Here is a 24,171-nt window from a genome sequence, read left to right on the forward strand (position 1 = left end):
TCACTTAACACACCGGTTACAGAACCAGACGGCAAAGAAGGCTCCTGCTACCAAGTGGTGTTCGTGATCGCAGGTCATCCAAACAAAAGGGAAGGCCTGGACCTCCCCCTCTCGTTGGCGTGGCCCTGACCACCTCATAGGGTAGGACGTGCTGTCCCGCATCTGGGCTTCAGGTCTGTAATTGTTACGCCAGCAGCACGAGATAAATAAGCCTGAAGCCCTCATACGAGTCGGATGTCATAGCCCCCGGTCTCCTGAGGACCTGCTTTCCTGTTGTTTTTCCATTCTTGCTGAGGCTCGGCAAGGGGAGAGTTTCTGGTAACCACCACGTGTGCAGTTCTACCTCTGTTGAGGCAATGGAATAGCCCCATCATGTCCCCCTCAGAAATATCTCAGGGGGTGTCCAATGGTTCTTCGTCCTGTCGCTAAAGTTGCCTTTTCTTTTGCAGACGGCTAGCACCTTGGCTGTGGCTGACTCTAGAATTTCTGGAATCTACAGTTGCATAGCTGCCAATAAAGTAGGGACTGTGGAAAGAAACATAAACTTTTACATCACAGGTAAGCCACATGTCCTATATTCACGAAGACAGCCCAGTGACCTCAAGTCTCTCTTCCAATCTTGTTTGCTTTTAGTGCACTTGAGTGAGTTTTATTTAAAAAAAAAAAAAATTCCATAGACTTGTCCAACTTTGAGTACCTTCATCCTTGCTCTCAGGAATAGTTTTCTACAGCATCATTGGGTCATTGGGTCTCCTAAAGAGTTATTTCCCTGAATTCCCTTTTAGAGCTATTTGTGTACATCTCTTTCCTAGGCTTGATTGTGAATCTGGGATCTTGTCATGTTCGTTTTTGAACACCCTACAGTCCCCAGCACAGGGCCTGGCACACAGTGGTTGTTCAATAATAGTGAAGGAAACCAATTATAATACATGGGATGACATCTTTGTAACCCAAGAGGCGAATTGTTTCACAACTTTTTTTTTTAATGGATGTTATCATTGATTTACAGTGTTGTGTTAATTTCTGCTGTACAGCAAATGTTTCACAACTGAATTTCAGCTTTTTGGCACGAGGCTCTCCTAAAGAAATCTGAACCTGAGCTTGGTTGATCATTTTTAGTGTGCTATTTTTTGGTAGCATTTCAGAATTTTCAACCTTAAATATGATGGTGTCTGCAAATCTTATAACTTCCAAGGTACACAAATGGCACTCCCTATGTCCCTCCATGGGTACAGGAAGGAACTAAGTAGCTCAAAGTATAAAAACAATTGCCTGGCTCCACACTCCCCCAATTTTCTGAGGAAACCTGGGCAGTTGGCCAACTCTCTGGAAACTTCACACTGCCTGGGGCAGGCTGTAGCAGTTGCCTTGAGTTCTCCAGAAAGAAATAGGTATGTCCAATTTCATGAGAAGTATGGGTTGCCAGATCACAGGGAGCCTCTGGCAAGTTAGCTGACCCTCAGAGAAGCTGTGCCAGGGGAGAGATCCTTGGGTAGGTTCTCACAGAATGTCAGAGCCAGAAGAGACTTTTAGGGGCTATTCGACATTATAGCCCTGCATTTTCCAGATGAGGAAATGGGGTTTAGAGAGGTGGAGAGCCTCTGAAAACCAAGTCAGTCCCTATACCCTCAATATTCGAGAAGCGGAGATAAAATCATCTTTGCATTCATTCCAAATAGGAAAAGGCCTTTATTTAGAGAAGGATTCAGAGGGCAGTTTCACACATACCAATTCTTTAATCAACCTCAGATGATTTAGACTAATTAAGTCCAAAGGTTTGTGTTGTCCTTTATATTTGGGGGGAAACAAGCTAACCCTAACCATCCAAGTCCACGGCCACTGTCTCTGTGATTTAGAGTACAAAAGATCGAGCCATTCCTTTTCTATTCTTAACATTCAATACGTTTATACAAGTTTAATGAGCACTAACTATTAAACAGGACAGTTCAACCCTGTGTTGAGCGTTCAAAGAGATAGCAAGGAGGCCCTGTCCTTCTAGGAAGACCGTTTGAACACTGACAGTTTGAACACAAAGAAGAAATGTTACCTGTATCCTAGCATCAAAAGGAATGAGCAGAAATAATGTGACAGATGAATTTACCAATGCTAAGCCAGTGCCACCAATAAAAATGTCAGCCACATACAGAATTTAACATTTTCTGGTGACCTTTTTTTTTTTTCAAGTAAAAAGAAAAAAGTGAAATTCATTTTATTTCACCCAACAGATCCCATGTTATCATTTTAACCTGTCATCAGTATTCTTTAAAATGTTACATCGCTTCGGTTTTTAAAATCGGGATTGAAATAAGATAAAACTAATTGAATGAAATTCAGTTCAGTCACACTGACCATACTTGCAAGGCTCAGTAGCTGCAGGTAGCCCTGTATTGTACAGTGTGGCTCTAAGCCTCTGAGAAGGAAGCAGGACTTGAGGTGGTCCTGTGGGTAGAAAGAAGAGGACAGGCAAGACGACCAACAGAGGCCCACAGACTATACGTCTAACCACTTACAAGTTCTAAATCACATGAACAAGCTGTGAAATATGTTTTCGCCCCTGGTGGACAAAGATACTTTCACGATGGCCTGGAAAGTCAGGCACAGATCTAGAGCTGTGGGACTACACAGAGTGTGACAGTGCCTGGCGGTGCAGGAGAAGCCCACCCCTGGCTCACCGGGCTTCTCCTTCCACTCCTGGCTCGGCCCTCATGGTAAGGGGCCGTATACTCCTGGGGATGGTCTCCCCAGGCCACACCTCCAAACTCTGTCCACCCCTCCCCCAGACAGTCTCCCTGGGCCCTATAAGTGTGCAGGCTGACCAGCAGTCTGACCTCAGGAGGACAGACCGAGCGAAGGGGGAGGAGGTCTGAGACAGTCTGGAAGCAGACTTGGGATCATCTTTACAGGGAATTCTGGGGCCCCAGGGGCCCCACGAAAGATAAAGAGCGGGGGTAGCACAGGTACAGGGGTAGCACGCTAGACTCTCTCCATTGTGGGGAGGGGTACAGCCTGAACAGAGAGCCCTCTTGCCTGGGTCTGAAGGCAGTACTGGGAGAGGATGCCCTGACTGAGGGCACGTCCTGCTCGTTTCCCTAATGATATGAGTCCCGGGAAGGTTCATCGATGCCCATTATTCACTGCAGCACCAACATCCAGCCCACCCATCCCCCGAGCGCTTCATGGCTCCGGCCTGTATCTGTGCCCAGCATTGCTGCTGCAAGGGCCCTAGCTGATACAGCTGACCACCTACGGACCTCAGGCAGAAATCCCCCTTCACCTCCCACCATATCATCCAGTTTATAACCACAGAGTGCTTGAAACCTTTCCTCATCCATTGAAAGGAGCGATGGGAATTCTATTCCAACATACCTAACTCGAAGCTCACGACATTTTTCCTCCAGAAATTTAAGAGCTTTAATCATAGAACTGAGCACAAATTCATCCAATCAAGTCCCCATTGCCCGGAATATAATTCTCCTAAATTCTTTGCTCCCTGTTCTGAAAAATTCTAGTCTTGATGGGTAATCATAGATTACTTACATTCATTATTTCTAAAACTCTTCTTTTGTTCTTACTCAAATCTCTGTCATGCGATTTAGCCTCACTAGAGATGAGACTAAATATTCTTTAGGAATGTTGCACCTTACATGACGATTTTCTGAAAAATGAATGTGTATTTGTTCCATGCTTATACTCGACCTAGTGCAGGTCATGCTTTAAAAGAGCTGTCTAAAATTTAACTGCTCAAAATCAAAAGATCTAGATTTGCATCTGTACTGATCCTCATTTCAATCATGCTGCCCCTTCTTTAAAATACAATAACAACAGAGCTGCCTTCTGAACTGATGTGAACCAGTTTGCTATGGCCATTGGCATCCTCCACGGCTTCTTTACTCCAACTCTGCCATTCACTTGTCCATAGTATCTATTTGAAACGAGCAAAACTTTCTAGTCACCACTCACTTTCTTTTTAGAGAATGCTATTTCTGTTCTCTAGTTGAAGTAAAGCCTTTATTTCCACCTGACAAAGGAGATACCTTTCATCCTTTTAATTTCTACGCTTGTCTCTTTCATGAACTTAATTCACACGTTTGATCCAATCAAGTCAAGATGTCCACCCCCAAATGTGCACCTCTGTAAATACATTACCCTTTCACCTAACCCTGGGTGGGATGTCTCCTGAGCAAGGGTGGCGTCTTCTCCACAACATCTCCTAAGATGCCGTGGATGTGATTATGTGTTAGATGGATGAGTGTTAGTTGGTGCTACTGATGAATGGGCTGAATCTGCAACAGATCCTTAAGTGTGGGAAGATTTCTTGTTTTCATTTTGACAGTTAGAAGGCAATGCTTCCTTTGGTCTGTTTTTGTACTCAGGCTAAAAAAAAAAAATCGACATGAATTAAGGGAAAAATCCCTCTGGATTCATTACCTAGTTTAGGACATCTTATTTATCACCTTCCATGGATCAGAAAAGAATAGCGGAGGGGCTATACTGAGAAATAGATCATTTCTAAGTGCCGTCTGACAACACAAACCAAATTAGCCTCCGAACCGTGTCCCCCTATGAGAAACGGACCTGAAAACGGATTCGATTCTTCTCTTTTCCTCTGTGTGTGTTTTTGCTGTTTTGTTGGCACTCAGCGTGACTATGGGTGTGTTAGCAATTACTGAGGGTCTAACAGGAACAGCACTGCCTTATCTCCCTGGTTTCCCAATGTCACTAAATGCATTTTATTTTGAGATTCCTGGTGGTGCTTGGCAAAGATAAACAAAATCTTCCACCAGGAAACCTGTGAGCTATTTCCACAGGAAGTTTCAAATCACTAAAGTAAATAGAAACTCTCTACATGATCTCAGTGGTGTTACTTGGGACCCACTTGGGTTCTAACTACCAGGATGGGACTTCGTAAATGGAAGCCTACAGTCTTTTAAGAAATAATTTGATTGCAACCACTGCACAAGACTTCTGCCCTCGTATCTGGGTAAAAGTTGATGGCTGATGTTTTACTCCTCATGCTTGGAAAGTGTCCCAAATATAAAAAGATGCTGAATTAGAGGGGCTATTTCTGACACCTTATTGTTATGTTAAAAAAACTATGGTCAGCTGCTTCTGCCTCTTCTGGCACATTCTTAGGTTTTCATTTTAAAAGCAGGAAAACTTCCACTGGCCTCCTCTTTCTCCAGTCATTGACAGCTTCATAAACCACTGCTACCCCCCGCTCCCAGGTTTCAGATGAATACTTTGGCATTTCTTCAGACGTGACACTTTATAATAAAGCCAAAGCCCAGAAAAATCAGAAAAACAAGCAAAGTGAGATTTAGGAAAAGAGTTGATATGATATCTAATTTTGGACTATTGTCCCCTTAAGGTTTAAAGGTTTCTTTATAGCTTTGTGTGCAAAGGATAATAATAATAATAGCATAACATAGCGCTTTTCATCTTCAAAGTTCTTTGTGAAATGTTGGCCCCAGTTCTTTGCTCAAGTACAGATACGCCGCTTGTAACAAGCGACGGGAGGGTTTTGAGAGCAGGCCAGTTCAGGGCCAGTAACAACCAATGGTATTCTAAAATCGTCTGGTGAGATGGTCCAAAAGGAGACTAAGGAACTCTCAGTGCAGAAGCTAAATGATGGTCCAGGTCAAGAAAGCTGAGGAGGAGAGCTCGTGAGGTGTGGCTAGAGGCACCAAGAAGATGGAGAAGAAGGTTACCTGGGAATGACATTGGAGAAAATGACTTTCAATGATGCAGTCCTTTTAGGAAAATGTTTAGTATGTTTTTTAAGAGCAGATTTGATTTAGAAACCTTCTGCCCCCACTTTGGAATCTAGCAACTCTTCGAGATTAGTTGTCCGCATTTTCAGAAGGAACCTTGCTCTTTTATGTCTGAGTAGAGCCATCACCATAAAAGGGGACCTGAGCAAGGACCCCTTGGTGCCAGCAAAGAGCAAGGGGAAGTGATGGGCCAGCAGCAGGAGGATGCCATCAGTCCAAAGTTCAGGATTAAAGTGTTAACTGGAGTCTCCTAGCGCAGACCTGGGACTTCCTGTTCTCACTTGTTCACCACTTAGTTAAATAAGTTTGGCTATCAAAGCACCTGTGCTTTCTAGTACAAACTCCTCTTAAGAGTCCTTCACTATTTTGCCCACTTACCAGGAGGAGTTCTGCACATGAGAAAGCAATGGGTTATCATCCCAAGTTGTAAAAAAAAAAAAGCATTCCACTTTGAAGAGCAATTTTGAGCAAATAAGCGTACCCTCCTAATAACGTCCTATTTTGCATTTCCTGCCTCGCTTCTGATGGAACGAACTGAGTTGGTTCCTACCTGCCGTGTCTGATCCGTTCCCCTTAAAAAAAAAAAAAAAATGATAAATACCATCCTTTTTTTTTTTTATATTATAGCTATAAGTTTTCCTCTAAATATTGCTTTAGCTGCCATAAGTTTTGTTATCTGTGTCTTTTAAATATTTTATTTATTTATTTATTTTTGGCTGTGTTGGGTCTTCGTTTCTGTGCGAGGGCTTTCTCTAGTTGCGGCGAGTGGGGGCCACTCTTCATCGCGGTGCGCGGGCCTCTCACTATCGCGGCCTCTCTTGTTGCGGAGCACAGGCTCCAGACGCGCAGGCTCAGTAGTTGTGGCTCACGGGCCTAGTTGCTCCGCGGCATGTGGGATCTTCCCAGACCAGGGCTCGAACCCGTGTCCCCTGCATTAGCAGGCAGATTCTCAACCACTGCGCCACCAGGGAAGCCCAATACCATCCTTTTAATGTTGATGCTGAATTTGTGCAGGAACAATCCTTAAGATCCTTGACTATCTTAGGATGAGATATGTCCTCAGGATGAGACATTGATTTTCCTATGCACTCAAGTCCTTTGTTCTTATTTTCCAGATGTGCCCAATGGATTTCATGTTAACTTGGAAAAAATGCCTACGGAAGGAGAGGACCTGAAACTGTCTTGCACAGTGAACAAGTTCTTGTACAGAGACATTACCTGGATTTTGCTGCGGGCAGTGAACAACCGGACCATGCAGCACAGCATCAGCAAGCAAAAAACGGCCATCACGAAAGAGTACTCCGTGACGCTTAACCTCGTCATCAAGAACGTTTCCCTGGAAGATTCGGGCACCTATGCCTGCCGAGCCAGGAACATGTACACAGGGGAAGAAATCCTCCAGAAGAAAGAAGTGACCATTAGAGGTGAGCACTGCAACAAAAAGGCTGTTTTCTCTCGGATCTCCAAATTTAAAAGCACAAGGAATGATTGTACCTCACAAAGTAATGTAAAACATTAAAGGACTCATTACAAAGTAACAGTTGTGTCATATCATCTTGATTTATTGTCACTGTTGCTCATTTTCCGGCTCAGAGGAGAAGCTCCTCCCAAAATGAGTTTGGCCATGATAGGAGTAACAATGAGCCCCCCGGGACCCCCAGCTCTGGGCGCCCCGTTCAGGCCGAGGGGTCCGCTCTCTGGGGCCGACCTGGTGCACGTTTGGATTTGGAGGATCCCTGCAGCGCATTCTCTGTGTGTTTTCCTCTTTGCTGTCTTCTCCTGCCTGATAGACAACGACTCGGGACTGATCCTTTCCTTCCACTTTAATGCCCACCTCTTTTTATGTTTATGTTTCCAAGCTGCCAAACCTGAATAATTTAAACAGATGCTGGTGTCTGCCAAAGATGGACATGAATCGGTTCATTGGCCAGCTCAGAATGAGGACAGTTGAATTGGAGACTCTGTCGGACCTCTGCCGGGTTTTATTTTGTACTGTTTCATCTGCTCTTGATTTGTAAATAGCACCTGGATGATAGCAAGTTATAATGCTTATTTATTTGAAGATGCTTTTTTTTTTTTTTATATATTAAGCACATTAATTTTAAACTGGAGCGTCTAAGATGGGCCCCAGAGGTGCAAGGTGTTGGTGTCATTCGGAGGTATTAAAGCTTTATCACAGTATGAATTACGAAAGTCCACCCAGATCAAGCCCAGTTCTCTCCTGCAATCCCAGTAGCTAGTCAACAAGTCCAGTGGGTTTTCTCCTCACTGCCTCTGAGTGGACTACACAGCCATTGACAGCACCTGAACAAAAGTGGGTCATGCCTTTGTTTTTTAATATTTCTGTCCCTGGTTAAAGAACTTTATCCTGTCCAATGGATGGCATTCAACTGTGTACCGTGATCAATTTATCAAGGAAATAAAGGCTCTTGTGACCAGAGGTTTAATGCATTCTTCTAAATGTCAATCTCAAATTTGTCCATTAAAAAAAAAGTCCACTTTCCCCATAAGCAAATTTAATAGGATTTTTTTCCTGGGGATTAATGGCAAAACTACAGAAGTAGAATTCAGAGTCATTTTAAAATGCACCCCATTTTTCAATCCAGAGAGATTGGTCATCTCTTGTTTTCAGCTTGCATTTGAGGGGAAAGTGACTTTTTCACCAATTTCATATGCATTGTTCTGTTGTTTTCATTTATGATTGATCATTATATGTGGACTTGCCTGAACTATTGGAAAACAAACTATAATGACCAAAATAGCCATGGCTGAGAACACAGTGGCTGGGCTGTTCTGCAGGAGGTGACAATATGACAGCTTTTCAGGCTTGGGAACTCACCAGACTGTTTCCTCCTTTAGGTAACAGACTCTGTCCCACGGCTAAACTTGTCTTTCACGTGGGAATTGCTTTTGTCAAATGTGAAGGAGTAAACAATAGCATTTCCCCAGAATGCCACTTTTATGGAGCCCCAAATGCTCTGAAAACAATTAGTAACCTGGAAGTTGTCAGCCCAAAGGAAAGAATAATCAATTGTATCTGGAAATTTTACCTATGGCTCTTTTGCCTGGCGTCTTTGTTCATTATAAGTCAGTGTGTTCCTTCAGGAAACTGCCTTAGTACCAGAGGACTTGGGCGGGGGGGGGGGCGGGAGGCTCAATTTTTACTAAAGCTGAAAAAGCAAATGAAATGGTTTAGGGAGTACTTTTGAAAAACATGGTGAAATGGACATGCAAAACCTATCATTTCCTAGGGAGGGGAAGGGTTTAGTAGTTACAGAAGATGATTTGAAGTACTTCCGGGAGATAATTTGAAGAATTCCATAGAGTAATGAATCCTTCCAGAGAGTTTCAAAAAGGAAAAAAAAGGACTGGGGGGGTTTTGATTTTTGTTAGTTAGTCTTCTGGGTGTGGTGTAAGGGGAGGACAACAGGAAAAAGAGAAAGAACCAAGAGCCTGCTATGGAGAATGACTGAGATGGGATAGAGGGTGTGAGGCTGGTTCCTCGGTCCCCTTTCCAAATGGAGAATCGGAACTGCGTATTTGTGGGACCTGGCAGATCTCTTGGGCTCGAAGGCTGAGAAGTAAAAGGACCTGGTGGGGAGCAATCTTTGGCTGTTGATAACCAGCAGAAATATTCTGTTCGTTCTGATTTTCTCAGTTTGAAAGGATCAGCTCCACTTTGCTAAACTTTGGAAAGCAGCTATTTCCATCAAATAACTTAGGTTTAAAAATATGGGTTCAACGTACCTTTCCCATTGAAAATGCCAAAATAGATTACTATAAAGTGGGAATTGATTAAAAAACAATTCCTCGGTTGATTGGTCATTTTGAAACTTGCCAAAAATGAGAACTTTTTTTTTTTTTTTTTCCAGAAATGGGTACAAAGAAAAAATCATCATACTGTATGTTTCAGACATGTTGATATGAACTTTGTATTTCATTGAGAATCCTCTGTTCGTTCTGCAGCCTTCTGGCTGCTTCTCTTGTCTGGAGTTTGTGTAGTACAGATAGGGCCTTTGGGAGTTCTACGTGACGTTTATGTTAAAATAAGATGCTCTCTTTTATATAAGCATTGTTTTCAAATACAACACCTGTCAGGGAAGCCAAATCCTGTCTGTGTTTTTGATGTTATAGTTTGTAGCTACGAAAATAATTCGGGTGTGGTAGGCCATGTATTCAGACTTCCTTCTTCTAATAAGACCTATGGACAATGATAGATTATTTTATCGTATTTAATGCCTGGGAAACAGTAAATGTGCTAGAGGAAGCTATTACAAGTATATCTCAGTGAACTGGGTCTGTTCTGGGTTCTAAATGAGGTGTGTCAAAGTTGGCTGTAAAAGATGCTAAATAGTAATATGGTACTGTTCTTTATTGTCATGTTTCACTGATATGTCTGGGGTCTTGACTGTGTAAAAATGTCAAAATTGTAATGATCAAGCATGTAAGAATTACCAAAATGGAAGATTTTGATACACGGCTGCGTTTTCAATTAGGAAAAACTATTTGACAGACTGGACAGAATGTAAACCCAGAACTATTAAAATGGGTCTGCCGGGGGGGGGGGGGCGCGAGATAGACTAGGAAAGCTACACTGAAACAGGCCAAAGGATTGTTGCTATCATGCATTTCACACTATATTTGACGAGTTTATAAATTAGCACTCCTTCAAGTCTGTTTTGCCTTCAGATTGCATTTTGTATAAAATGTGAAAAGACTAATGATAAGCTATGGAAATCAAAATTGAATGAGAAATCTGTTTCTCCTAACAGATAGTCACCCTGCCATGTCATGATACGTCAACATGTTCTCAAAGTCATATGGTAATATACTTCTTAACCTGAGATTTCTCAATTGCTTTAATGAATGCTAATCCTGAGAGTTTCCCTGCAGGAATAAAAACAGAAAGGTTTGGGGACTCGGCAGAATCCTGCAGGGACATGGAATCAAAGCCATTGCAAGGTGTCATCTCTTAGAGCGTTGTAATCACTCCTAAGCTGCTTTCACAGTGTTAGTACAATAAGATGAGGAATGGTCAGAGAAAGCTCAGACTGTGTAATTGAAACCAGTGACGCAGAATGTGTAAGTGATGCCAAAACTATTTTGATTTCTCTTCCAGGATTTGCAACAAGTGGGGGGGGAAGGATGACTTGAGAGGGGGGGAAAGATTTCAGGAGTTGTCTTTACTCTTTGACCGTGGAAGCTTGAGTTACCAATCCAGCACCTGCCCAACTAGAATGTATACGCATCAGCAGGACTGATTCCATAAAAATAGAGACACGTACTCATGGGGGCCTTGGGGTACTGCTGTCCCTCTGTGAGATTTTAATGTTGTAATGTATTGCATCCTGATGTATTAAATCCATTTTGTTGTACTATATTGGTTGGCATTTTATTAAAATAAATTGTATCATATTTGTATGTTTTAAGAGAAAGTAATATAAAATACAATATTTGTACTATTATATAGTGCAAAAACTACAAATCTGTGCCTCTGCCTCTTGAATTAATCCTTTGTTCGTTTGCATTTGGGAAGGGATTGGAGGAAGGAGATAATCAATAAAGCTTTCAAAGTTCAAGAAATTCTCCCACTTGGTCTGCTGCCTTACAGTTTAGGTTACTGACAGCTGAGTGACACAAAGATGCCCTCACATGTTAATAAAACACAAAAATACAAAATTCGATTAGCTCATTACTATAACTCTCTGTATTTATGTAAAAACTCACTACAAGCCTATATCCAAAATCATGTCTGTTTCCTTTTTAGTTCCTAAAATATCATGCAAAATCCTTAGGTTTTAGAAAAAGCTCCTCTCAAAGAAAGGAAGGAAACTAGTTGGCCAGGCAAAAACCTTGATATTGAAATCTAAAAATACAGAGTTGAGTTCTTGATTTTCCTCTGTGTTCTACCAGATTTCAATTTATTGTAGTAACTTAATAAAGAGGAAGCAGTAGGCTAACCATAGAGGAGAAATTGAGGGAACAAAATATGAATGAAAACTTATAGTTGAGTTTTGCTGTTTTCCTCTCTATTTTTAAAATGTTGATATGCATACATAATAAAAGAATAAAATAGACGAGTAATAACAATTCCCTTTCTTTATTCACTAGATCAGGAAGCACCCTACCTCCTACGAAACCTCAGTGATCACACAGTGGCCATCAGCAGTTCTACGACTTTAGATTGTCATGCTAACGGTGTCCCAGAGCCTCAGATAACCTGGTTTAAAAACAACCACAAAATACAACAAGAACCTGGTAAGAGATTTTTTTTCCTTGTGTTTACTCTCTCTCCTCACCCTCTTCTTCCCTTAAAATTCCTATCACCTCCTTCCAGGATGTCTAGAACTACTTGCTGATAGACCTGCAAAAATGAATTGGGCTCTGGTTCATGCTTATATCACTTCCAGTGAGGGATACTGGAGTCAGTTCTTATACAGACCATATTCCTACCCCTATAGAAAGATCCTTCCAGAATCTGCTTTAAATCGTGCGTTCAGGGAATTCCCTGGCGGTCCAGTGGTTAGGACTGCCAGGGCCTGGGTTCGATCCCTCATTGGGGAACTAAGATCCCGCAAGTCACGTGGCAAAAAAAAAAAAAATCGTGCATTCAGAAAGAAATGGTAAGAGCCCCTCAGAAAATGTTTCAGTTCATCTTGACAGCAGTGAAGAGTGAGGCATTAGTTCCTTGATTTGAGGTATAGCAGAGCTTTGAATGCCTGGCATACCTGAAGTTCAGAGTAGATTTATAGGCTCCTTAGTTCACTTTGTAACAATTTCAATGATTTGGTAAAAAGAATATTTTAAATTACATTTTATAATACTGGTTAAAAAAATAAATCTAAATTAATGGTCGTGTTGACTGTCTTTCAACAAAAAAATATATTTTATACCAACTACACTTAAATCCGCAAGTATAAACACTATCTATTGTGTGCCTCATGATTCCATGGTTAAATAAGAGTAAAATGAACTTATTTATAATTTTGATTAGTAATTACATTTATATTAGAGATAAACTTGCCATTTATTTGCAACATCCCGACAACCTAAATCAAATAACCAGCAATATGGAGTCATCCTTCAATGCGAATCCTCAAAATGAAATCTCCATTTGAGTTTGATGCACAGAAAAAGGTTGTGGTAGAACATCTCCAATTTTAACATACCTACAAATATCTTAGAAAGGCCTTACACTAAGCAGGTCCAAAACTGATCACATCACACGATTTTCCTCCTCTTGTACAGACATCATGTATCCATCATCCACAGTAGAGGTGGTCCCTCTCCTTCCCCCCCTTCCTCTAATCCGTCAGGCTGAGGAGGTCGTACCTACGAAATGTGAACTGTTTCTCAAATCCATCCTTTCCTCTGCTTTCTTCTTGTCAGTCTCCTAGTTCAGGTGCCACTATCTATGTCCTGGACATCTGCAGGAGTCTCCTCACTGGTCTCCCTATCTCTCTTTTCTCTCTTTGCATCTGTTTTCCACACAACTAAAATGTCCCATCCCTGTTCCAAAGTCTTCCATTGGCTCTCCATCACAGGACCCAGTTCAAGCATCTGACAAAGAAGGCCTTCAACAACGGGCCCTGCCTACTCCTTACAGCTGAATGCTCCCCCGCCTTGAACTATATTTACATTCTAACAATTGCCAAACTCTTGTAGATCGCGGCACATGTCATGCTGCTTCAGCCCCTATGCTTTTTTTGTTCCTGTGTCCCCTCTGCCTGGAGTACCTTCCCTTCATGGAATGCCGACCCATCTCTTAAGACACTGGGTGTTTTCCCCCCTGAAAGCCTTACTCAACCCCTGCAAAGAGGAGGCAGGTCCTCTGTGAGTCTTTATTATCTAGGTGTATTTCTCTTCTCTCTTACTGAGTTGTTTTATAGTCACCGGTTCATGCGAGTCTGTATTATCTATGCATATTGCTACTGCCCTCTTCCTGTATTGTATCATGAGTTCATGTGTGTGCTCTCTTCCTCTGTGTTTATCATCATATCATGGCCTCATCCTGAGTACAGTGTATCTTCATGTTATTTGTATCTTGTCTTTTTGTCCTCAAAACCTGGCATAGTGCTTGGCAATCAATAAATGTTTCATGAATGAATGAATGACTGGTTTTCAGAAAATCTTATTCTATCCTTAGCAAGTTCACTTGGTAGCACAAATGCCTAGACTTTGGGGGAGGAGAGAGGCTGTATCATAGAATTTTTAAAGCTAAAGGGACCTTTGGAATATCTTTAGTTCCATTTGAAGAATAGAAAATGGAGGTGCAAAGAGGTAAAGTGATTTGCCCAAGATGACACACTATTAAGAAAGGTAGTTTCATAGAAAATTCATCCCTTGAAGTATTCTAGCAAAATAAAAGGATGAATGAATATGTGAATAAATAATAGCTTGTGAAACAATGTCTGTAATATGCTCCCCTTAGAGATTCAGAGTTCACATTAGTATATTAAAGACCCAAAGAAGTCCAGTACTGAAAAAATCAGGTAAACTGTGCTTTTAAGTTCTGTATTCCCCAAACTGACTTGATCACAAAATATATTTTGTGAAATGTCATAAGATGTTGGATCGTTCTTTGAAAGTAGTAAATTTTACTTAAATTCAGTTTTTGTGCTTTGGATATGGATTCAAGAATTAGAGTTGAACCAATTTGAAAGCTCATGACTGTTCTGGGATTAGAGGGAGAGACCAGGGAGTTACTATAAATGGAAAAATATTATGAGGTGTTGGGCGGGTTTGCATCCTAGCATTGTCCTCATGGGTCAGAGAATTTGGGCGACTCACTTATCCTTACCCTCTGAGCCTGTATTTCCTTATTTATAAAACTGAGATAATACTGACCACAGAGGAATGTGGTATGGTTGAAATGAGTTAATATAACTAAGCTGACCCATAGACATGGTTTAGTAAATACTATCTTCCAACCTACCTCATTTGTATAGTAATTGGCCCATGAATTGTCAGAATCTGTTGGAAGGTATCAGAGGGTTAATTAGTAAGTCAGTTCAAATGTCAAACGACTCTAAATCTAACAAAGATATCCTCCTCACAGCTTTCTTTGATCTTCTGAGGGCCAAAAGAAGAACATCTAAAAAGAGTTTTATATAAATTCTTATATAAAACCTTTCCTAAATATCATTCTAATATGCTATTATTAGCATTTATTGAGTTCCGCTATACTAAATTGTCGATTTTCTCTCTCTCTCTGTTCCCTTTATTCACTCTTTACAACTACTATAGTTTTTTTGGAAAGAATTTCTTAATTTTCTGGAGATAATCTCTTTCTTACATGTATTTATATGGTATTTGTAAAGTTTCATATGTAAGACTCCCATTTGAGGCGGCAAATTCAGCAGCCAATGCAACACGCTGTATGACTGTCACCCTTTTGTCCGTGTGTGTAGATATCTTCAAAAATACCACTTCTTTTATGGTTGTTTCTTTTTACAAATCTATGAGTGAAGATTACAGATAACCAAAGTGATCATCCTTAATTAACTCACTGGTTGTTCCAAAGCTGATATGGAAAAACATCAAGATCACAGGCTGAAAAAGACTGAAAACTAGTTCATGATATCCTAAGCCTTTGGAAAGCTCAACTGAGTTTTTAAAACCTGAGAATAAACTGTACATCCTTTGGAGACTTGAGATGCATCTTTTTATATGAAACCTGGCAACTCAAAAAGAACTTATATACTGAGAGTATTTTGGTGACCTTGGATCATTGATAGGATCTGGCCCATTATCATTGTTTTTGGTAAATGACAACTTACTCGATTCCAAAGAAAACAGAGAAGAGAGTTAATGCTCTGGACAGGTGGCGATCAAACACCTGCCGAGAGAATGTAGGGGAGGGGAACTTCTTCTCTCCCTTCTCATTCCCTTTCAGGAAGACCTTTCCGTGGGGGCAGAGCCATTCTAGAGAAGAAATGCAATTTCTAGAAAGTTCTATGGAAGCCAAGTAGTAAGTTCTTGGGACAAGGGACATCAAGCAGGGACAGAAGACGTCCTAAGCACGCAGCCCAGGGAAGCATGTATGTGCTCAGGGGGGCAGGAAGCCCCCTCCCCAGGGCACCCACGGGCAGACTCCCTACTGCCAGCCGCACAACCCAGCACACCTGCAGGCTTCCCAGGGCCTCGACTGCATGGCCCAACCCTGCTAACTCCCCATCTACCCCCGTGACTCCCGCCACAGCCTGCACTGGCTCGTTTTCTCCGCCAGCCTCTGGCCAAAGGAGCCTCCTTTCACATCCCAGAGCACATAATCCTTCCTTCTCTTTGATGTCCGCATTTTTTTTTTCTTTACAATCTGTGTCACGTCGTAGAGCACATCACTTAGCTGTTCTCTGGTTTGATGTGTGCCCGTTAAAACCTTTGAAGATAGATATACTATCTTCATAGGTTCTCTTTATCGAAAATAATAATAAAAATGTACTGAGCACTCACCAGGTACCCAGCAACTGTTAGGAGTTTTACAGATGTCTCGTTTATTGATACTTTCCATGACTGTCATCTGAGGTAGGTACTGTTATCAGCTGCATCTCCAGGTCTGTTTTGACTTCGCACACTCTTGTTAGGTGCCTGGTACTATTCTAAGCTCTTTATTAATATTAATTTGTTTACTCCTCCTAACAATTCTATGAGGTTTGCTAAATTATCGTGCCTGTTTGACAGGCTATGGGATGAGGAAGCAGAAACATAAGGGAAATAAGTGGCTCCAGGTCATAGGGTTAGTGGGTAGCAGACCAAGGTTTAAACCAGAAGAGCAGCTCTGAAGCCTGGGCTCTGAACGCAGGGCATGTGGAGCTAAACGCTAGCTCGCATCACTCAGACGAGAACAGACACTAGTTTTAAATGACCTCATGGGCATTAACAAGCATTTAAAGCAATGAATATTTTCTCACTTCCAACCCTTAAAGATTAAGCTTCCTAAAAACTGTAGTTTATTTTTTTAATTTTATTTTTTAAAATGTAAAGCATATTAAAATATTCAAAGCATTTTAAAGAAGTGGCCATGCCATATATAAAATTAAAAATTATTTCGAACCAAAATCCAGTTAGTTTTAAAAGGTCCAGAATTCATTCCATGTCAGCCCCACAGTCTTTTATTCATTCAGGAGACATCATTAAGGCACTATTTTGTGTCTGGTGCTGTGCAAGGCTCTGCAAATACAGCAGTGAACAAGAAAATGAAAATCTGAATAAGCAAATGTCTAAGGTAATCAGTTAGTGTACGTCTTTACGTGAACACACTTCTTCAGGCAGCAGCCATGTGTGTCCTAACTTACTATCATCAGGCCAATGGGCACCAGAGTTAATGAGCCTAAAAATGGAATCAGGTGAATTAATAAATGGGACAGGTAGAAAATGTGGCTCCATCACAGGATTAAAAGATCTTTAATACATTAGATAATTGAAAAAATACATCCTTTGTACTTTCATTTTCCTGCTTCAACACTGAGCATACAGTAGGTTCTCAATCATTCATTTTTAGTGGAATACTTAGAATGGAAGAGAGAGAAAGAGGAAATAAGAGAAAATACACAAAGAGTGATAAAAGGTAGGAGAACCTCCAGATTAGACCCAAGTAAAGAAGAACTGGGAACAATTAGGAGGGACTGTTAGGGTGCAAAGTGTTGAAAGAGGGAGGTGGTTTGAGACATATTTACTTTGAAGAGACAGGTTAAAAGAGAACGGAGCCACTAAAGTGAGTATAATGTAAAGGACCAGACATGAAAGGACCAGTACCAGAAAAGCACGACGAGAGCTCTAAGTTGGAGACAAATTCCATGACAGTGGCTGCTTTGAGTATGGTTTGATTCTTAGGGGTAAACAGACAGGAAAGCTCCTTTAAGAAACATTCTTTCTGTTAGGCTAACCATTTTAAGGATTGGCACCCAGACTTGGAACAATGGAATAAAGTCACCCCGGAGAACCCCTGACTCCCCTGAGTGTCTTCATAACTCCTCCAGCCACCTGCCCAAGCGACTGGCAGGTCCCCCAAAATGATCAAAAAAGTCACCTTTCTAGCTCACACTCTTGCCAGATTCTCCAATGAGGTCCTAAAATGTTTAAAGCTGTGACAGAGCTGAGTAAGCACAGCAAGTGGGGCTGTTGGCCACTGAGTTCGTAGTGACACTAAGGAATCAAGATCAGTTTGCAAAGCAGAGGTGGCAGGAGGCGGGTCCAGCTTAGGTCTACACTGATGCATGCACAAACCATCTCCCAGATGGGGGTGCAGAGAAAACGGGGTTCCTGACAAAAGCCATTAAACTGCTGAAAAAAGTAAACCCTTCTTCTCTGAAAATATTTCAGAGAACAGAAGGCGATACTGACCTGAGATGTTTTTAGTAAAGCCCAGGAAACCATCGTCGAAATTTCTAGAAGAGCAAGACATTTTCAGAATATTTTAAGATTAAAGCAGTAGGGTTGGAACCACAAAGAACTGAGGAAGAATTAATTCCATCTCGAATGGACTGAGGCTGGAAGAGGAGAGAATCACTCTCAATATTCCTTCCTAAGTGAGATCTTGGTCACTAGGACTATTTATCTAAGGATCTGAAAGGGGCATCTTTCCCGTCGTCACTGTGTCACGGACACCAAATATCTGTACCTGTAAGCGCATATTCAGATCAAGGTGACCTACTGTCCTAGTACCTGGGGGACAGAATTACACCGGAAGTGTAAAGTGGCTTTCATAGATCTGAGAATAATAAAATTCAGAAATGTCAATTAACCTCTTGCAAAACTTGAATAGTAATTGCCTTTTCTTTCTCGTGAAATGTACCCTTATGGTGCAAAATGGATTAAGAGACGTTGCAGGAAAGAAATGAGTATAAGCATCCCAGGTACACACAGGGCAGCACAGGGGGAGCTCAGTGGGCTGCTCTGTTTATCACTCCCACTAAGGCAATGTGCTCATGTGATCGGCTCATCAGCCAATCACGTCATCCCTTCCTCTTCTATCTGTGTCTTTAAGGTAAGGGGTTCTAGGTACCCAGACCAAGAAGGGCCAAGCTTCACTAGTAGATACCCCAGTAGCTTTTCATCCAGAAGAACTCTTCTGCCAGAATCTCTCAAGGTTTAGTTGTATCTCTGAGAACAGCATAAGCATGAAGGACACCCTGAACGTAGCATAGAACCGAGGCTCAGCTCTTTTCTAAGGATAAACTTCCATTTAGAAGGTGAGGGAAAGAGGAGTGGAATTAAGGGGGGATTGGAGTTGGGGTAATAGCAGGGAAAACAGTTCATTGGTTGGCACTGCCAGAGTTCAGAGCTACTAGCCCAACCCAGACAAGAGGACCCCCCCACCCTAACCACAGCTCTAACCTGCTGAAAAACTGGAGAATTACTTCCTGCAATTACTTGCTAATGTTTGGCTGGTTTGGTGGGACTGACGCATGTAGGGCAGTGGAGCTGTAGGGTTTACATCCAGAAAAGTAACCTGTGAGTAGAGGCCCGTTTTGTACTGGAAATCAATGGAAGTTATTTATGGAGACTCAATCCTGACACCCCCAAATCTCTCTCTTTATCGTCAAGTTCCACCGTATTTAGGTCTTACATGTACATACATAGCATCGTATCATGTCCTAATGCTTTGCCCAAAGAAAACTACTTGGATGCCTTTTCCAGCCTAGGATCCTCATCCCCATTCAGCCCAGAAAAGCCTCCCGAAAGCTGTCAGCCACAGCAAGACCCAGCTGAGGGATCACACACAAACCGGCACAGACTCGTTCATATAAACAAGGTCCCCTGCCAGTTGTTTACGTTTGGTTGGGTGCCTTTTTAGAAGCCCTCTTGAATGTTCAAATGAAAAATTTAGAACGTAAAAGAAATGGGAGAGAACTTGTAAATGTGGGCATCGCTTTAGAAAGAGCCTCTCCCTTTTTAAAAAGAATTGTGGCAAAATACACATAAATTTTACCATTTTACCCATTAAAAGTGCACAATTCAGTGACAGTAAGTATTTTCACAACGTTCTGCGACCATCACCACTATCTAGTTTCAGAACTTTTGCGTCACCTCAAACGGAAACCTCCTACCCCTTAAGGCTCTTCCCTTCTGACTGTGAATTAACCTCTTTTGACCTTTCCTTGACCTTTCCTGTGACCTCTTGTGACACATGGAACTGTACTTGGAGCATGGCCATGATCAGCAGCTTGTTCTGTCTGAAGAGCAGTCGATATTTGAGAGACCCGTAGCAGAGAAAAAGGAAGGGAGAGCAAGAAAAACAAAGAAGAGAGAAATAAAGATGGATGGGGATGGGGGAGGGGGAGGGCAGACTCTCCCAGGAGTCTTCCCAGAGACCGGCAGGGGCCGTGCCCTGTGCAAAGTCACTAACTCCAAAACCAAGAGCCATGGTCTGGGCTCTTGGAGTGGAAGGGGGTCTCCATCCCCAATCCACAATTTCCTGCTTACAGTGAAGCCTGGGTGACTAAAGAAAGAAAACTCAGACACTACCTGGGTAAGTTTTCTCCTCCATCTCTTGGCAAAATAATGAGATGAGGTTTTTCTATCTCACAAGTTCAGCATTTGCATGGAAAGCCCTCCTCCCCCCAAGGACAAACTTGAAACAGCTTAACCAGGATCTAAAGTGACACATAGCAGTGCAGCTGGGGTCACCACTCTGCCCAGTTCAATTAAGGAAAATATGCCAACAAATACGTTCTCAGATAAGCTAATCTGTGAACTCAGCCCATCATTTGCATGACTAAATCGCTGCTGAAAAAGTTAAATCAAGTAAGTTCATTCCTCCTCCACCCACATTCAATCAAAACTTGATTTTTGCATAATCTGCTACTAAGATGTCTTAAACAATAAGATTTTATATTAGCTTAAGTAGCCATCTCATTCAACTCAGTCATAATTAAACTATCATCGAAAAATCAAACATAGAAAACATACTGTAAATCATACCCCACCAACAAGTGTGTGCGCACACGCACACACACACACACACACTCTCTCTCTCTCTCTCTCCATAGGAGGCCAGTCTCCTGAAGGAATAGGTTTTGGTTTGTCCTTTTATTGCTTTAACCCACAAGTGTAAATTGTTGTGAAGCATAGATCTGCTTTTCTTCAAAAATATTTTATCATTCTATACATAGTCAATATTATAAAGTTTTGCAAATATATAAGTATTTGGATCCACATAGCTTTTAAACTTTCATTCAGTGGCTCTTTGTTGATGCTAAAGAGGCCTACAATTTCATTATTAAAACTACTGTTATTTATTTTAATTAAATAAGTAATACATGAGTACATTTTCATTTTAAAAGCTCGCATAGTACCAAAATAGAATAAGCTATAAAAATTTCCCTTATGGGAATTAACACATAACTGTTTCATGTGTATTTCATCAAAGATTTTTCCATTTTTTATCTACATATGTGTATATATGCAAATGTGGGGCACAGATATATGTGAGGCAGATGATAGATGGGGTTCATTCATTCATTCAACAGCTGTTCACTGAAAGCCAGCTCTGTGCCAGGAATATACTAGGTGCTGGAAACAAAACAGGGACCTTGAATTTCCATTCTAATGGAAAAGTACAGGTAATAAATTTAACAAACAAAACTATAAGCCTATAACATACAATCAGATAGTAATAACTACTGTGATGAACAAAATAAGATAATGGATTACAGTAGGGCTATATGGGAAAGCCAGCATCTCTAAGATAAGTTTGAGTTGAGCTCATACTCCGTGTTTTGTTTTATGACTTGCTTTAATCACAATATATCCTGGAGATCTTTCTATGTCTGTACATATTGTCTGCCTCATTTTTTTAAGCAGCCATACACTATAACATAGTATGTCTTCCCATAATGTATTTAGCTATTCTTCTAACGATGGAAAAATACCTTTTGACTTTAACCTCTTGTGCAGTGCCATATTATTTCCTGCCTTAAAATGGTCATAGAAACGCTACTTTACTATCCACAGAAAGGCCACTTTAGGTGAATGGCTGTATCCTGCAGTACAAATTCATCCAACCTCATGGAAGGGGCTATGGCCAATCTGAACATACCACAAGAATTTATTGGGGCGGGGATGAGTGCATATGTGTATATTACGTGTGTGCACACACGCACGTGTGTGTTTATAATTTATAGACATAAATAGTGAATAGCTAAGGTTTTATAGCTAATAACCGTAGAGTTAGCACCACTTGACATGTTTTTTAAGTGCCCAAATCATCTTGAACTACTTCATTGGAACAATAGTAAAGTTCACAGTAAAAGGGCAAAAAAATGCTTTTCACTTTTAAGTGTTTAGAAATACATGTGTTTTTGGCATAGTTTCAAGGTGCTCACTTCAACCACAACCCCTTCAATTCAACTGGTTTACAATTTCTTAAGAGCTTTTAAAAACTATTCTGTTATCATAACCCACTTTTGGAAGTTAAACTAGTGAAGCAATAGACATTATCTCAAATGAAAGAACCTTTGTTTATGGCTTTTCCCTTATTCAGTGGTTGCATGGAGAGGAATATTATACAGCTTTTTTCATCACTGTCCTTAATCTCATTCTTTTCTAAGAGCTTCTCTTCTTTCTCTATCTTTTCAAGGCTATAGAGCAAACAGTGTCACCACAGATGACGTTGCCCATCAGATCCCCTTTAGACCATATGTTTTAAACATCTCACAACTCTCTTCCAACTTAGCACATTATTATAAGGCTGCTTTTCACTATGTCTCAGATTATTCCATACTTTACCAACTTTTTTTTTCTTACATCTGTAAAGGCTTTGCCACAAGGCTTGATCTTAGAGTGAAATTCTCAATAAAGAAGGAAGAAGCTGCATGGTGACCATTTGAAAACATAGGACTCATTCATCTTTTTAGTGCTATTTGATGAGCCCATCATTCTTCATTTCCGAATTTTGTCAGCCTTTTAAATTTACTAAGCTTGGATTTCTCTTCCCCAGACATAGTTTTCCAACCTCCAAAGTTTGACTGGATATATACTATCTCCTTTGTGTTGTTTGCGGGAAATCAATCAGACATCCTATAGCTAGTTTTCTTGGGTCACCTTTAACCATCCTGAATCTATATTTTCGCTCTTCTGATCCTTAATTCAGGTACAGCTCTCAGCTAATGAATTCCTTGAAGAACTGCCAATCTAAAGCTATGATTATTTACTGTGTACCTAGAACTGTATACATCATCATCATAGCTACCATTTACTGAAAACTTATCATATGCCAACTTCAAAGCATTTATCATTTAGTTGGTGAGCCAAGACTATCATAACAAAAATTACTTTTTTTTTTTATAAGCGTAACACTCATTCCCTACCATGAGCCAGACATTTTGTTATATTCTAAAGAAAAGGGAAATGAGTAAAACTTAGTCCTTACCTTTGAAAAACTTACACATAATAGGTACAAAGTCAATTCAAAAATATGCAACATGAATGGCATAAAATTCCATCAGGTACGAATTAGCACCTCTGACTGAGGTGATCAAGGGAGGCTTCAGGGAGGAAATGTCATTTGAATTGGACTTTGATGGGTGAAGAAGAGTTTTTATCATGATAAATTGTAAGTTTCCATGGGAATTGTCATGATTTTTGTGGTTGGAAATTATTTAGGTGATCCTTCTGGAAGGAAGCAGGCCTACAATTAAATTACCTCAGCAACACAAAGCAGAGCATCACGTTTATGAGTTCTACTTGTTAGTTCTAATAACTGACACCCAAAGGCGAAAGACAAAATTCAGATAAAGTGACTCTTCAAAGAACCCAATGCGATATGGGGATATATGTATATGTATAGCTGATTCACTTTGTTATACAGCAGAAACTAACACACCATTGTAAAGCAATTATACTCCAATAAAGATGTTTAAAAAAAAAAAAGAACCCAATGCCATTTTGCATAATAACAAAAATTACAATGTTATCAAGGAATAAATATAACTGAAGAACAATATATTTAAAGAGAAAATCCTAAAGCTATCAAATGACATAAAAAATGACCTAAGTAATGCAAAGATATTTGGCATTCTTAGATGGGAATATTTATTATCAAGTTGAACCATTTTTGAGCCATTTTATAGGTCAAAATATTGACAATTTCATGTTTCGACCTAAAAATAAATATGACAATTTCCCCCAAATTATTACATAAATTCATTGGAATTCCCATCAACATTCCAACAGTGCTTTTTACAGAATTTGACAAGCTAAACCTGAAATCCATATTGAAGTGTAAAGGTCCAAGACAATTTTGAAAAAGGGATCATCTCATACCAAATATCAAGATGTGTTATCAAGCAATCATAACTTAAGTTAATCATGGATTAACTCATGTGGGACAGATAAATAGGTCATTGTGAACAAATAGAGAGCCTAAAAACAGAACCACAAATATATGGAAACTTAGTAT

At 40.7% G+C, this 24,171-nt stretch overlaps 1 protein-coding gene across 1 annotated transcript in view; it reads left to right on the top strand.

The window, feature by feature from the left end:
* Nucleotides 1-24,171, top strand: part of FLT1 (fms related receptor tyrosine kinase 1) — a 168,347-nt gene that overhangs the window by 89,451 nt on the left and 54,725 nt on the right. The window contains exons 12-14 of the mRNA XM_061171122.1: nt 450-558; nt 6,887-7,195; nt 11,883-12,029. Of these exons, the coding sequence (XP_061027105.1) occupies nt 450-558; nt 6,887-7,195; nt 11,883-12,029 (565 nt within the window). The remainder of the gene's footprint in view (nt 1-449; nt 559-6,886; nt 7,196-11,882; nt 12,030-24,171) is intronic.

This window comes from Eubalaena glacialis, chromosome 16 (assembly GCF_028564815.1).
Source record: "Eubalaena glacialis isolate mEubGla1 chromosome 16, mEubGla1.1.hap2.+ XY, whole genome shotgun sequence".
NCBI lineage: Eukaryota > Metazoa > Chordata > Mammalia > Artiodactyla > Balaenidae > Eubalaena > Eubalaena glacialis.